The sequence below is a fragment of the Eptatretus burgeri genome, chromosome 5 (genome assembly GCF_056783735.1).
Source record: "Eptatretus burgeri isolate ZD-2024b chromosome 5, Ebu_testis_v1, whole genome shotgun sequence".
In the NCBI taxonomy this organism is placed as follows: Eukaryota; Metazoa; Chordata; class Myxini; order Myxiniformes; family Myxinidae; genus Eptatretus; species Eptatretus burgeri.
Window position 1 is genome coordinate 74,409,475 of NC_140965.1, and position 17,296 is coordinate 74,426,770.

At 43.2% G+C, this 17,296-nt stretch overlaps 1 protein-coding gene across 4 annotated transcripts in view; it reads right to left on the bottom strand.

Annotated features, from left to right (window-relative positions):
• Positions 1-17,296, bottom strand: part of XPR1 (xenotropic and polytropic retrovirus receptor 1) — a 183,880-nt gene that overhangs the window by 20,758 nt on the left and 145,826 nt on the right. For 2 of the 4 annotated variants that reach the window (XM_085882428.1, XM_085882430.1), the window contains 4 exons: positions 9,240-9,445; positions 5,320-5,499; positions 5,012-5,057; positions 4,240-4,352 (listed from right to left, as the gene is read on the bottom strand). In XM_085882428.1, the coding sequence (XP_085738554.1) occupies positions 4,240-4,352; positions 5,012-5,057; positions 5,320-5,499; positions 9,240-9,445 (545 nt within the window). The remainder of the gene's footprint in view (positions 1-4,239; positions 4,353-5,011; positions 5,058-5,319; positions 5,500-9,239; positions 9,446-17,296) is intronic. The other 2 variants (XM_085882429.1, XM_085882431.1) reach the window with 2 other exon arrangements.

Consider the following 17,296-nt stretch of genomic DNA (forward strand, 5'->3'; position numbering starts at 1 on the left):
AACACAGGAAACACAGCCAGCACGATGCCCACGCTTCACAAAACGCGTACTGAGGCTGATAAAGACTCCTCCATGCCATGTTGGGTGGGATAAGAGTGTGCGGAGTAGAAGCGGCTTGTTCCTTTTCAACCAAATATTTGACACATATTGGTGTTCGCCCCGCGCACATGCTAACAGAGTCGTGCAAACGCGAGCGCTGACCACGTGCGTAATGGCCAAACCCCGCGCACTGTATAGAATGTGCTCGAAGGCAGACACGTACGCCGCTCACGAAACATGCATGGATTTATCCATAATGATGTACCTTTGGCCCTCGCTGGCAGCAGTGGATTCCCCATGGATGGTGAACGTCTTCTTGTCTCTGCGGCCGGCAAGGCAGCGATCGAGCCGGGGAGTGTTATGTGGTGCAGGCCGCGTTGATCGGCGCTGGTCGGGCGCCCAAGCGGGCATGCGGGACCCTCGGCCGGTCCCCAGGGCAAAGCCCGGGGTTTTTGCAGGACGATTCTTGTGCCAATTTCGGTGTGGGTGATTCATGTCATGTTGTGGGGTCGGAGCGAAATATGTTCGCTGTCTGGGATGACCTTGCCAGAAACGAAGTGAGGCGGTTTCCGGCCAAAGTTAGTGGGCCACGTGAGGGGTCGGGGCCAATCGGACCGCCTGATTCAGGTGATGACGTATGGCTTCGGGGTGGCCCCTCCCCCCACGCAGCAAGTCCTATAAAGGTCGGAGCGGTCCCTCCGCCTCTCTCTTGCTCTGGCATCGTCCTCGTCGACATCGCCACGACCCGCCTCCTGCTGTCTGGACTCCGCCTCCTCGTCTCCCCCCACACGATGTCAACCACACCCGCCTACCACTCCGTCCATGCACCCTGGACTCCGCCCCTTCTGCACTGAAGCCCCTCCTTCACAAACACGGTCTCCACACGCTCTACTGAAGCCAGAGACAATGCGCCAGCTGTCGGGTGCCGCACTACGGAGCATCCCCCTTACGAAACGTATTGGAGGCGCGTCGTGCTATGAAGCACAAAGGTACCAAGAAAGTAGCCTCAACTCCTTTCCCTTCTTGTTGCAATACTCCCTCTTCATCGGCTTTTCTGTGTGTGTGTGTGTGTGTGTGTGTGTGTGTGTGTGTGTGTGTGTGTGTGTGTGTGTGTGTGTGTGTGTGTGTGTGTGTGTGTGTGTGTGTGTGTGTGTGTGTGTGTGTGTCCTGGCACCTGTCTGCTTAAGTAAGACTGCAGAAGATCGTTATTATCCACCGCCAACCAACGAAGTTGGCGGGGGATATAGAAATGGGTTCTGTCTGTCCGTCCGTCCGTCACATCTCGTTTCCGGAGCTCAACTACAAATCCGCTCAAGATATATTTACGAAATTTGGTACACATATCAAGCAAGTGGTGAACTGATGCCGTTTGATATTTTCTCATTGATAGGTCACATGGTTTGGCAGCCATGTTGGATTCAAGAAAAATATTAAATAATGTTTTCTCTGGAATCACATAACCTAACGAAGCGAAAATTTGCAACTATCATCTTCCATCATGTCTGCCTACATAGTAAAAATTATGACATCACAAGTCACATGGTTTGGTGGCCATCTTGGATAGAAAAACACACCTCATCCGATTAACACGAAACTTCACACATGTATTCCACTGGAGGATTGGAGGCAGAATCAAAATTGATGTCATAGGTCACATGGTTTGTCGGCCATCTTGGATTGAAAATTGATAAATTTTAAAAATCTTCTTCTCCAGAACGGCTGGACAGATTGATGCAAAATTTCACATACTTTCCCCAAGACATCCTTTCAGAAGATTGTTAATTTTTAATTGATAGGTCACATGGTTTGGTGGCCATATTGAATTTACCCTAAAACTTTTAAACATCTCCAGAATGGCTGGTCAGATCAAGGGGAAACTTCACATACATATTGCACACGCTTAGGGAATACAAGTTTGTTAATCCTCATTTACTATGGCAGGGGATATCGAAGACTTTGTCTTCAACAGATGCTAGTTTATTATTATTGTTATTATTTTCGTGTTAAGTCTGCTCTGTGTCTGCTTTTGTAAGTTGCTTGTTTATTTGCTGCACCACACCTCTCCCCCCACCCCTCTCTCTGCACAACACACCCCAATAAATCCTGATCATACCACATACCTTTCCTCACCCATTGTTAATAAATTATTATTAGGAATGTTCCCTGCTTGTTTTTGTCTTTTCTTTCATTGATCCAGCATAGTCCGAATCCGAGTTTAGCCAGGACTTTATTCCCAACGATCCGTTCCTTTTAGCCGGTACGTCCTTGGTAGTGTCGCTCGGCTGCATCCGATCCGGGAAAGTGATCTGGTTCGGACAAGGCATATCGAGGGCGTGTTCCCTGGTAATTAAACCAAGTGATTAATTAGGTAACCCGATTAACCCATAGACGGGAGGACCCTTGGTCACGCGGTTGAGTTATTGGCGTCCACGGTCGGTTAAGCGACCCACCGCGTCACAGAATTATCCGTGTCGAACGGCCTACAATTCCGGGGAGTCTGGTGGGAACTGAGATAGCTTCCCCCACCTCGTGGTCTTCTCACCCGATCCCTGGCCCACAACAAAAATACACACACACACACACACACACACACACACACACACACACACACACACACACACACACACACACACACACACACACACACACACACACACACACACACACACACACACACACACACACACACTGGTTTAATGTAAAAGCAAATGGTGACTCCACAGGAGAAAGCTGAGTGCATCCAATAGTTCAGAGACAAGATCCGACATGCAAGTTCAGCGAAATTTCCGTCCAAGGTATAGAAGAAATCTGCTACCGCAGTCTAGTATCAGAGAGTAGTACAAGATGTTTAATCAGATTGGAAGTTGTCAGAAATAGAAAAGTAGCGATCGACCAAGCACAAGTGCAGCAGATGTTGAACAAGTGTGTGAATCATTTGAACAAAGTCCCAGGATATAAATTTGACGCACATCTAGAGAACGGGGACTACCAATCACCACTGCACCCAGGATTTTGCATAAAAGACTGAAGCTTTATGCCTATAAGGTGCAGATTCTGCAGGAACTCAAACCAAATGATGGACCCAAACATGAGGCATTTGCCTTGGAAATGCTCAGTTGCACAAAGGATGATGAGGATTACCTGAAAAAGGTCATGTTCACAGAAGAAGCTTGCTTTCATGTATCGGGGCAGGTCAACCACCACAATGTGAGGATCTGAGGCTCTGAAAAACCCCACGTAGTCATTGAACACATACGCGACAGTCCAAAGGGCAATGTGTGGTGTCGCCTTCTCCATGACTGCTTGGTGGGTCAGTTTTTCTTTGCAGAGGATACGGTGACCACAACAATTTACATGAACGTGTTAGAAGGATTTGCCTTCCCAAAGAATGAAGACCCGCAACTCAATATCATTTTTCAACAGGATGGCGATCCCCCTTATTTGGCCTAAGTCGTTTGAGCCGTCCTGAATGAAAATTTTCCAGGTCGCTGGATTGGCCAAAACGGACCAACCGCCTGGCCCCAATGATCACCAGACATAACCTCCCTCGATTTATTTTTTCTGTGGGGCTTTATCAAAGATGTAGTACAACACCAAGGTGGCAAGCCTGGAGGATCTTTGATCATAGTTGCATGCGCACTGGACGCAAACATGCTGAGCCGAACATGGCAAGAACTTGTGTACCGCCTTGATGTCTTGTGTGTGACAAACTGAGCTCACATTGAAGTGTATTGATGGTGTACACAAAAATTTATGAGTTTCTGCATCATATAAACCAAAGGGCATCATTATATTTTGAACCACAAATGATACACCAACAGCAAAAGTTGGCTGGGTCTTTGTGGAACACTTTGTGTGTCGTGTTTGGTCCAATCTCTCAATGGTGAAAAATCACTTCAGAAATTAAAAAATTCTCGAATCCGGATCTTCACCAAAATCAAATCAATTCATCATTTTGAGACACACCCAACCTGCCTGCCAAATTTCATCCAAATCAATCCACAACTTTTTGAGATATCCTGCACACAAACAAACAAGAAAGACATCGTGCAGAACATGATACTTGCGAAAATCATGAAACAAATTTGACCTAAAAAATAATTGGTGGTTGAATTCAATGACCAAATATGCAAATCCTGTTCAAATTCAAGTAAATTGGATGAAAATTGATGATTTTAGGAATTAGACAAAGTTGTTGACCTTTTGCCTGTGTTGACATTTTGACCTTTTCAACTCAAAAACAATAGGCTTCTTGCTTATGACGAACTCTTCCAGGTGGTGATGTTTCGTGAAGATCTGTTTAAAATTGTGACCTGTAGGCGATCGACATACAGACAGACAGTGAGACAGAGAGGGGTAAAAACATAACTTCCTTCCAGCTTCGGTGGCAGAGGTAATAAGAGCAACACGGAAAAGTGTTCACAGCACGAGTGATGACGAGAGGACTATTAAAAACAGAACACTGTTTAACTTACTAATAACAGCACGAACAACAATAGCACTAAGGATCATGGGGTAAAATAAGAACTGGGAACTAATAATAAAACACAGAACATGGTGTTAACAGGAGGAGGAGGAAAAAGTCTGGTGTTGAGGGGTGTGGGGAGGCAGGGGGTGGGGGTTGTTTGTGTTGCACGAATTACATGTCATGCAAGACGAAGTTCGGTGTCAATTATTACATCTTGTGTGGTCGAATTCGCTCAACGAGAAGTCACGTACATGGAGGCTCAACTGTATATAAACGAGAAGTGCACTCGGTAGAGCGCATACCTCCGCCACGTAACGCCTGATCCACGAGAACATAATCGGGCCCAATACATTTTGAAATATCATGCTATACATGACTGTGCCGTTTTTGGTCCTATCTCTCAATGGTGAAGAATCACTTTTAAAATTTTATAATTCTCGTATCCAGATCCAGATTCGGATCTTCACTAAAATCGAATCAGTTAGTTCCTGTCACACATCCAACCTGCCCACAAAATTTCATCCAGATCCGTCCACAACGTTGAGATATCCTGCACGCAAACAAACAAACAGACAGAAAGGGTTGAAAACATAACCGCCTTCACCTTCGGTGGCAGAGGTAACAAACAGACAGAAAGCGGTGAAAACATAACCTCCTTCACCTTCGGTGGCAGAGGTAATTAATATAAAGTAAATAAAGAAATTAGGGAAGAACTATTTTTTTAATTCAACTAAAGGTTGGACATTTGTAAAATAAAATATACACATCATTGTGAAATGGCATAGTTACAGATTATATACTTGTACAATTACCAAGCGCTTAATGAGCCAGACACGAGACTTGTAATAGCAGGTCTTGGTGGGATTGACGAGGAAAAGAAACATGAAGCCATACAGAGCCAGAGGGTATGCCTGTATCCAGCTGGAGTTGTACGTGCCCAGTAGACTAGCCAGAAGGCTCAGGCACCAGAGGACACCCAAAAAACCTGCCAACTAAAAAAAAGGGGCGACATAATAATGAAAAACATCATTGAGAAAAATCATGGAAAAATAAAACTGGTTTGTTTTCAGGAGAATGTGGTCAAAATATTGCTATTCACACAATGGACATTAAAGTGTTTTTTTTTTTTTTACATGTTGGAGTTTAAAAGGAGAAGAAAATAAGTGGTGGTGGTGGATTGCTGTGAAAGCAATAGCAAACAACTTGCTCTTTTTGCCTATGAAGCTGAATCAGCACTACCCAACAAGTTGAAAAGGATGTGGGATTAATGAATCAAGAGATGGTGTCAGTGGAGGCCAATACTCTTGACTAAACTCCAGGGTGCTCACAAGTTTTGAACAGTTACCTGGATTAAAACTAATGCTGGACAGGTTGCCACTCAGTCACAGGGTGCAGAAACTTTCTCTAAACAGCCAAGGGAACAAAACTCGGACGAGTCAGGCCAATGCAAAAAGGCTTTCCCCCTCTATAATCACGGCAGTCTTTGGGTCTGGACCACAACCAAATTGCTCACGTATCTCATAGTTCCATTTTGTCACTGTGGCATAAGAAAACATCACTGAATAAAGCCATTAACTGAAGAAGAATAACATTCTAATGGGTTGTAGTTTAGAATTCATGGCATTTCCAATTCAAAACTCCAATATCATCATCCTGTTCTGAGGTCCATTAAATTTTGGTTCACAAAAAAATATTTTCATGAAAAAAATAAGTGACCACAATATTCGTTATTGTTGTGTGTCCGTCTGTCCGTCTGTCCGTCTGTCCGTCTGTCCGTCTGTCCGTCTGTCCGTCTGTCCGTCTGTCCGTCTGTCCGTCTGTCCGTCTGTCCGTCTGTCCGTCTGTCCGTCTGTCCGTCTGTCCGTCTGTCCGTCTGTCCGTCTGTCCGTCTGTCCGTCTGTCCGTCTGTCCGTCTGTCCGTCTGTCCGTCTGTCCGTCTGTCCGTCTGTCCGTCTGTCCGTCTGTCCGTCTGTCCGTCTGTCCGTCTGTCCGTCTGTCCGTCCGTCCGTCCGTCCGTCCGTCCGTCCGTCCGTCCGTCCGTCCGTCCGTCCGTCCGTCCGTCCGTCCGTCCGTCCGTCCGTCCGTCCGTCCGTCCGTCCGTCCGTCCGTCCGTCCGTCCGTCCGTCCGTCCGTCCGTCCGTCCGTCCGTCCGTCCGTCCGTCCGTCCGTCCGTCCGTCCGTCCGTCCGTCCGTCCGTCCGTCCGTCCGTCCGTCCGTCCGTCCGTCCGTCCGTCCGTCCGTCCGTCCGTCCGTCCGTCCGTCCGTCCGTCCGTCCGTCCGTCCGTCCGTCCGTCTGTCCGTCTGTCCGTCTGTCCGTCTGTCCGTCTGTCCCGAGCATAGCTCCGTGGGTTTTGATCCGATCCTGATAAAATTTTGGTGGGAGGTTTATATCATGATCGAGTTGTGTTTTCCTGAGAATGGGCGTGGTGCGCCCATTATGGGTGGAGCCACGCCAAAAAAAACATGTGGTTTTAGGGGGTAGCCGATTTCAATTTGCATCTTCTCCTTGGGGGTTTGTCGAATCTGACAGGGGTTTCGGTATTTGGTTAGCCCAATGGCACCTGTATAGCCACACAGAGCTCGATTTTTCATTTTCGTCCCAAGGTCAAGGTCACATGGTCACGTACTTAGAAAATTGCGAATTTTGACGTAAAAAAATTATCTTCTCCGATGGGTTTGTCGAATCTGGCAGGGGTTTCGGTATTTGGTTAGCCCAATGGCACCCGCATAGCCCCACGGAGCTCGATTTTTCATTTTCGTCCCAAGGTTAAGGTCACGAACTTAGAAAATTGCGAATTTGGACATAAAAATCCATCTTCTCCGAGGGGGTTTGTCGAATCTGGTAGAGGTTTCGGCATTTGGTTAGCCCAATGGCACCTGCATAGCCCCACTGAGCTCGATTTTTCATTTTCGTCCCAAGGTCACAAACTTAGAAAATTGCGAATTTTGACATTAAAAAAATCATACGACCGCCCAAACTTTGAGAGCTAGGATGACTATTTTTTATGCATAATCTTGAGGTCACTCCCCACCTAAAGTCTTGAAACCATTTTGCTCTATCTCGAACACCTGGCCCGTGGCGCCCCTTTCAAGTTTGGTTTTTACGCTGATTTCATCAAATCAGGAGTGCGATTTGATGAAATCCGAGGAGTGTGAAATGCCATATAGCCTATATGACGTTATATATTTTCCTGGAATGTTCCAGAGGAAGTTTTGCACCAAAGGTCATAATCCTTGACCTTTGACCTTTTAAGCTCACAAAGGTCAAATTTTCAAAGTTGTGGGAATCGAACCGGGTTTTCGACCTTCTTCAACGAACTAACTCCATTAAGCTATAGCACGTACCCTGTTTCCTTATTTTAATGTCCACAACATTGTTTTGTGACCTTTAAAGGTTATGTAAAGGTCAAATTTTTAAAGTTGTTGAACGAAACCGGGTTTTCGACATTTTGCAGCTAATAACCTGTCACTCGTACCACATCATGTTGATCATTTTTATAAATGGTCAAACATTATCACATTGTCTCATCCAGGACTTCTGAAACAATCTACATCGTCAAATACCGCTCGTGAACCATCGTCGTCTTCAGACTTGTTCTAAATTAACTCTGTCACAATTATGCTCAAATCATTATTACATGTAAATGATCAAGGTAAGTGAGCCCTGGTTTTACGCAATCCTGGCTGCATCACGTCCTACATGTAATCTTCTTTTCCTTTCTTTGTCATGAGTCATCTCCTTTCCCTGCTGACAACATGGATGATGGCTCCTTACTATGGAGTGCATTCTAGTGTACTATGAACGTCAGTCATTCAAAGAGGAAATGCAGACAGCAAGGACTCATGTTAAGAGAGTTGGCCAGTTGAAGGTTTTTTGGGGGATTTTTTTGGAAAGGGGTGGGGGGGGGTTGGTTATGTTTTAGTGATTATTTGGAATTCTAACACCAATACAAATAGCTGTAGTCCTTCTCATGTGTATATATATATATATATATATATATATATATATATATATATATATATATATATATATATATATATATATATATATATATATTTTTTTTTTTTTCAAGGAGTGAATAAACCATGATGCCACTTTCCCTCGTGCATGTTGTTGTGATTGAGTGTTTGCCAGAACACAATCACGCATTTCATGTCAGTGTGACGACACTGGTGGCACACCTGATAAATGTAAATACTCTGAATCTCGGAAACTCAACATAACATGCACCTCGATGGCAATGGCTGTGCTCATAAAATAAATAAATAAAATTAATAATAAACTGCCACAATGAAAAAATATTTTGGATATAAAGCCAAAGTGTTACCTCATATTTAAACTGCTGCAATTTAAATCCCCAAAAATTGTTACTTCCTTTGGCTGGTATGACAATTTTGCAAATCGGTTCATGACACCAACTGACAGACATGAGCATGGACAAAGGTCCAATAAAGAGTAAATTTATTTACCTCGTCAAAGTGATAATACCTTCAAGTGCTGATAGAAATTTGGACCATATCCATCAAACAGATCCAATGAACATATCCAAACATATCCATCCAATCCCAGATCATGGGGATATAAACACAATCTTTCCAAATCACCGATTATGCCCGATCAACCTTGACCCATTATAGAGAGAAGAAGAAAAACAATTCCCTCAAAATTCATCAGCACCAAATAAAGCTGGACGACAGATTTCATGGTACTTCCAAGCCTTGCAAAACTTACCTCAAAGAGGTGCTGATATGAAAGATGGTTCCGTGGATCGAGTTCGAAAATCAGGACGTGGTTGACTCCTGCCTGTCGCCAGCCGTAGGTATTGATCCCGAGCAGAAAGAGAAACTGGATGATCAGGAAGCTGCCACGGTAGATTCGCACCATGGGCCAAACATCAGTGATGGCGTATGTGGCATTTTTGCCCAGCAGGAATATAGCTGGAGGTGGTCCGGGCCAGGCGAAATAAAATGAAAATGAAAAAGATGATGACGGAAACGTAAACAAGCCCCATATAAAACTTTGACTTTCAACACAACAAAATGATGATGATGATGATATACCTAAAATAGTATATCAATATTCCTGTACAATATCAGGCTTTTCAAGAAATTGAAAATATATGTATAATAAAACCATCATCACCATCTTATATCTGCAGCACATGGCTGCTGATTTTCAACCACCAGTGGCATTTGAATTGGAGCAGGATTAGTCCCTGGAGATTAGAGCAACAACTTAAAATTTGACAATGACACCAGTACACAATGCCCTACTCTTTTTGAAAGGAACCATGGGATATTTCATGTTGTTGACTCCTATTTATCGCTGAAGTCAACCACATTAAAGATCCTACTGCTTAAGTTCTTATTTCAGGTTATTAGGAAAAAAAAATTGTTTCCTCATAATCATTGTAGTTGTGGGCTCATGCAGTATGGTTTATAATGAAGTTTGCCTTTGATTCAATAATCCTTATTCACAAGGTCGCATGTCTTATGTGGATGCCATTGATTGATCTGTAGTATCAATTTATCCACCTTTACTCCATCAAGGGTTTCACAACCATACCCAGGTGCTCTTCAGGCCGAAGCAATTGGCACTTCCTGGGGTTACCTTGTTAATTAACTACTGCTAAGCTTTCAGCATTGCTCTGATAAGGTTAATCAAAGCAGGACCACCATATGCATGTTTCAAAATTCCAAAGAGCCCACAGTGCCTTCCAGAGTACACCAACCGGCTTACTACACTCTCCAAGAGACTGCATACTCAATGATGCCCCACACTCTGCCTGCGAAGCACCAGGATGATAGTTTACAGTCGGATTAGTAATCAAATTCAGACGTGACAGCCCAAAGGTGAGCTGATAGAACTTTGGACATGGATGATTTGGCCATGAACGATGAGAACATGCATTGCCGATGAGCTACAATTTCATCCCATAATGATATTTCCTATTTCTTCGACAAATATAATACTGTACTTACTTTTGGATCACTTCTTACCTGTAAGTCAAGATAGCCAATCAATCATAAGTAACTCAAGGAAATCTAGAAAGAGCAATCAGCATGGCTTGTTTCGTGTGGTTCTATAGTATGCATTTTATTGACATTCTCACATTTTATTTGTACATACTTTATAGAGATACTGGGTTGAAAAAGATAACGTGTACTACTGGCGACCATCAAGTGGTGTTTGTGACCGACCTTGGCACATCGTGAGTGGACAAACAGAGCCAAATGCAATACCCTCTCCTCTGGCAAGGGTAACAACCTCTTCACTGAATTCAGTTCCATTACCTTTGGCAGTTTCCTTGCGTTGATTGTTCTAATTCCATCACCTTTGGCAGAAGTTTCCCTCTTCACTTGCAATTAAAAAATAACCAATTACTCCAATGCTTCATCTGCAGTTTCATCCTCACTTAAACAAGCCGTAACATCACCCATCTTCAAGAAACCATCACTGGAGATGAAGGATCTTGAAAATCAGAGACCTCTCATTTCCAGAACTCTAGAATGTGCTATCACCATTTCAGCTACCGAATATTTGCATCAGCATTCACTTTGAGGAACCTTCCACTGTGAATTCAAACTGTGACATCGCACTGAGTTCGCCCTTCTGAAGGTCACAAGTTATATTTCAAGTCTTGAAAGTCCTGATACATCAAGGCCCGGCAGCTGCATTTGACAACTGATCATAATATTTACTTGACCATTTTCAACTCGGTTTTTTTATGCAATTTTCATGTTGCAAGTACAGGAGGAGGGTTAGTCCCATAATCATTCAGAATGATCTTCCACTTCAAGGGAATGGAATAACAGTCAATCACAGTGAGTGGACCAGACCAGGTGGGGAAAGCAGATTATCACACATTGAAGGTCACTAATGAGCCAACTTGGATTTTACCAACGATCCAATCGCAACATGGAAAACATTGCTGGCTGGCTCTTCATCAGACCAAATACATTGATCTTTGGGTGCTCCCCAGCTATTGATGCATTCGTTTTCTGTTGATCTGCATCCATTTGGTACGATTTTATGGAATTTTGATCAGCTTTAATCTCTTTGCTAATCAAACCCAGACCCACCTGTCCATTGAACATGATGGTGTGCTGTCTTTTTCAACTTCAAATTCCTGTCTCTGAAATTAAAATATACCGAGGCCTGCAAAGGTATTCAAGCCCCTCCAAAGTTTTCACATTTTGATGCCACCTGAGCTTATTTCATGATGCTTTCAAATCAAAAGTAGAGTCTTCACAAACTACTCCAAAGTGATAAAGCTAAAAAAAAAAAAAAAAAAGATAAAATGTGAATAAGTTAGATTAACAGAGAAATGATTTAGATTAACAAGGAAAAATCAGATGATTCTCAGTTGCGTAAGTATTCAAACGCTTTGATGAATTAACCCAAAAAAATCACTTCAGGAGCAAATTACGTTTTAAAGGTTACAAAATAAGTGTAATAGATTTCACCTGTCCTGTATGTAATCAGTGGTTTAACTTGAAAATTAAGCTCCCCCACTGATCTAAGGAGTTTTATGGTGCAACTCACTTCATCAACCAACAAGTCAAACATGAAGACCGAGGAGCTTTCCAAAAAGTCAGACAAAGTGGTGGAGAAGCACCGTTCAGGAGAGGGTTATAAGTAGATTTCAAAGCCACTCATTATCCCTTTGAGTACGGTGAAATTGATCATTAAGAAGTGGAAGATGTATCATACCACACAGATCAGGTCACCTATCCAAACTCAGCAGCCAGGCAAGCAGGAAACTGGTCAGGATGTCACTGTAAATCCAACAATGACTGAAAAATCTGCAAAGCTCTATGTCCAAGATGGGGGTCAGTGTTCATCAATCAACAATATCCTGTTCCCTTCACAAAGCTGGCCTCTATGGACAGCTGGCAAGAAAGAAGCCGTTACTGAAAGACACACATCTTAAAGCTCGTAGGGAGTTTGCGAAAAACATCTTAATGTGACTGCAGGCATGTGGAGGAACGTTTTGAGGCCAGACAAGACAAAACTTTTAACTTTTTGGTCTAAATTCAAAGCGTTATGTCTGGCGCAAGCCAAACACGGCACATCACACAGTCAACACCATCCCTACTGCCTTTCAACAGCAGGGACTGGCAATATTGTCAGGATAGAAGGGACAATGAATGGTGCAAAGCACAGAAGAATCCTTGATGAAAACCTCCTTGAGTCAGCCATGAATCAAACTGGGTAGGAGATTAACATTTCAGCAGGACAATGATCTGAAGCACAAAGTGAAAGCCACACTGGAGTGGCTGAATAAAGAGAAAATAAATGTTCTTGAGTGGCCCAAAGTCCTGACTTGAAACCAATTCAACATTTATTGCGAGACTTGAAGATTGCAGTCTATCGATGATCCCCATCAAACTCGACAGAACAAGAGCAATTTTCATGTGAAGAATGGGCAAAGATTTCACCAACTCACTATGCAAAGCTGGTGGAGACCCCTCCCCAGAAAGACTCCTCGCAGTCATTGCTGCAAAAGGTGTTTCCACCAAGTACCGACCTAATGGGCTGAATACTTTTTCAACCAGTGAATTTTGATTTGTACATGTATTCCTGACATGTGACCTCCCTCCTTCAACTGCAACAGTGTTTAGTTTTGATCTCTTCAGTTATAAATAAAAAAGTTCATTTGGAAAAAAGGTTTCCACATAAATTTGTAATTCATCAACATGTGGCATTATTGGTAGGGGATGAGTACTTTTGCAGGACACTGGTGATATCCATGAGCTTTCTCAAACTTAATATTGTGACAAACGAAATGCTGGTTCAGAGGCCTTCCTCAGTACTCAGAAGGGTCGACCCAAAATTTTCAAGTTTGGGATGATGAACTGATCTTTACTTTTGTTGATTCCTATCTCGGTGCACGATGGACCAAAATCTTTCCTACATTTCCGGTATTGCTAAAAGTAAAATCCATTTTCTTCTATCTTCCAATAAACTTACTATAATTCACTATAAGTCATGCCACTCCTAAAGTTCTGGGCTAAATATATCCAGACTTGCTACAGAAGATCAGCATGACCACAATTAGTGTTTAGGGGATGCTTTTATCTTTGCCGGTGGTCTTGGAGGGGGGGGGGGGGTTTGAGGAAGGGACGCAAATTTTCTATGTAAATGTGTATCGTGTAGTGCCACCTCCAGATGGGGGAGGGTATTACAAGTCCCACCATTTACAATACAGTATTCCTGTCCCCACATTTTCCAGTGCAGTGAGGTGTTTTGAATGATTATAAGCAGCAGGTATGTTTTTGCTTCATACACATAACCCGGGGGTTTTTTTTCGTATACACAGCTGTCAGTTGCCTATACACTGCCAAAACAAAGGTATGCATCAGAAGAACGTGTTGCATGCTTGGAACAAGATCACCCATAGGGTGGGTACTCTGCTAGTAATGCCCAATTTGTTCATGCTCAAATCAGGCGATTACTGAAACTTAATTAGGAGGCTTACTTGCTTCTTCGCTAAAGCCCTCACAAAATCAATCAAAACATGGCTGCCAGACTTATGGGTTCAACCTCGTAAATTTGATCACATCACTCCAATCCTCAAAACACTTCACTGACTCCGAGGACACCAATGTATAGATTTTGAAATATGTTGAAAACATTGAAAGTCAAAAATAAATTCCAAAACTAATCAGACCATGCACATAGTGCCTTCAGAAAGTATTGACACACTTCAACTTCTGTCACATCCATCCATCCATCCATTGGGACTATATCCTGTACAGAGCGTCGGTGCTACCGAAGCAGTCTCTTGGGCTATTGGGCACAATCCTGGATGGGTCGCCACTCCGAAGCAGAATACTCGAATGGCTCAATCATCCCAGCAAGCTGGTACGAATTTTGCCAACCTCCGAAGGATGACTGGCTGAGTCAACCCAACCTGGTATTTATTCAACAGCCGAGTGAGATTTTTAACTAGGGACCTTAGAATCGCAAGTCTGCCCCCTGAACCATTAAGCCAACAACAGGCATGTTGTGTTACAGCCTGAATTTGAAATGGATTAAATTTAATTTTTTGTCACCAATCGACACAAAATACCCCATAATGACAAAGTGAAAACTAGTGTCTTGAAACTTTTACAAATTAATTAAAAATAAAAAGCTGAAATGTCTTGAGTCAATAAGTATTCAACGCCTTCAGTGAATACTTTGTAGAAACGCCTTTGGCAGCGATTATAGCTTCAATTCTTCTTGGGTATGTCTGTATCAGCTTTGCACATCTGGATTGGGGGATTTTCTCCCATTCTTCCTTGCAGATTTGCTCAAGCTTTGTCAAGTTGGATGGGGAACGTCGGTGAACAGCAATCTTCAAATCTTTCAACAAATTCTCAACGGGATTCAAGTCTGGGCTTTGGCTGGGCCTATGAAGGACTTTCACATTCTTGTTCTGAAGCCATTCCAGTGCTGCTATGGCTGTAAGCTTGGGGTCATTGTCCTGTTGGAACGTAAAAAATCTTCATCGCAGTCTAAGGTGTTTTGCACTTTTAAGAAGGTTCTCCTTGAGGATTTGCCTGTATTTGACTCCATTCATTGTTCCCTCTATCCTAACAAGTCTCCCAGTCCCTGCCGCTGAAAAGCATCTTCATAGCATGATGCTGCCACCACCATGCTTCATGGTAAGGATGGTGTTATATGGGTTATGAGCTGTGCTCGGTTTCCACCAGACGTAGCACTTTGCATTCAGGCCAAAGAGTTCAATTTTCGTCTCATCAATTCACAGAATATTTTGCCTCATGCTCTCAGTCTTACACGTGGCTTTTTGCAAACTCTAAAAATGCTGTCATCTGCCTTTTTCTCAGGAGTGCCTTCTGTCTGGCCACTCTCTCACAAAGCAGAGATTGTTGTCCTTCCAGCAGGTTCTCCTATCTCAGCCAAGGAACCCAGTAGTTTTGTCAGAGTGGTCATTGGGTTATTGATCACATCACTGACCAAGGTCCATCTTGCAAAAGTTATTTAGTTTGGTCGGACAGCCAGATCTAGGAAGAGTCTGTAACTGGGAAGGAGATTCCATATACTTTCCATTTCCTAATCATAGAGCTCACTGTGTTCTTGAGAACTTTGAACAGCCTAGAAATTGTTTTATAACCTTCCCCAGTTCTATGCCCCTCACAATTCTATCTCGGAGTTCTACGGACAGTTCCTTGGACTTCATGGTGGAGTTTCTGCTCTCACGTGCACCGACAACTGTGGTACCTTGTATAGAAAGATGGGGTTCTTTCTAAATCATGTCCAATCAATTGAATTGGCCACAGGTGGACTCCAATCAAGTTGTAGAAACATTTCAAGGATGAGAAAAGGAAATTGGATGCATCTGAGCTCAGTTTGGAGCATCATTGGAAAGGGGCTGAAAACTTATTGACGCAAGACACTTCAGCTTTTAATTTTTAACTACTTTGTAAAAATTTCGTCTAAAAACAGAAATCTTCTGGTAGTTAATCACACAAGGATGAAGACTTTTGGTGATTGAGCATTCATCAGATATGCTTCAACAGTACACTTCTCTGCCATTTAAAATCTGCAGAGCCTCAAATTGTGGTTTTTTCATTACCATTTTACTGTTGCTTTTCCTCAATTTTTACTTTTCTTAGCCCTCTCCTTTTGAATGTGCCTTCAGATTTTGCTTCCAAATGAAAAGCGCAAGATAAAAGTAAATTGATTGATATTTCTGACAGTGCACTGGCATGGACCATGCAAGATATGGAATCAAATCTCTTTTCTGGAAGAAAATAAATCAAGCTTGAACTCCCCAATTCCCTTTTCTTAAGGGGATAAATGCTGCAATCTCAAAAAAATACTTGCTCCTCAAAAGCTAAACATCTGTAGAATTTGTTTTCATAATCCAACAAAAAAGTCAGATGGAAATGTTGCAAAGAGAAACAAACATATACAGGGTGTTTCAAAAATATTGATACAACTTTGCCTTCCTGCCATTTCTTTGTTTTTTGACCTATACCATTTTCCTTTTCAGGGTTTGGTGGTGTTATCGTGTTATTTGTTCCCTCGGATTTCTAGCTCCATAGCTCAAATATACCATTGACAGTGAAGCAGAAGACAAAAGTGGTGCCTCTGTGGTACGAGACCAAATCATACGTAGACACCCGCCGGAGGTTCTGCCAGGAATACGACCTCAGAACACGTGATGGTCCCACAAATTGTGCAACATTTTGAGCACAAGGGTACAGTGCACAACCAGAGCAAAGGCAACAGTGGCAGGCCAGCATCAGTAACCAAGAGCCAAGCCAACATCGACGCCGTGCGGGATTCTGCAGTGGACAGCCCCAAGAAATCTCACCGCCGGCGCTCCCAGGACCGAGACATCAATCCAACATCAGTCTGGTGTATCCTCACCAAGTAGCTGAAGCTTTTCCCATACATCATCTCTATTAGGCATAAACTGAGTCAAGATGACATGAGAAGGAGACTTGATATGTGCAATTGGCTCAGTGACAGGATTGAGTGGTACCTAAACTGGATCAACCTGATCTGGTTCAGTGATAAAACCAATTTCCACTTGAAAGGTGCCATCAACAACCACAACAACATTTTCATGGGAGCAAAACCACCTGAAGAGATCACCGAGAGGTACCTGAAAGGGCCTAAGGTCACATGCTTCTGTGCCTTCAATGCCAGATGGGGAACGCTAGGGTCTTACTGGTTTGAGAATGACAACGGCAGGATGGTGACGATCAACGGTGAGCATGACTGAGCCGTGCTCCAGAAGTTCCATAATGATCTAGCCCAGAAGGTCACCC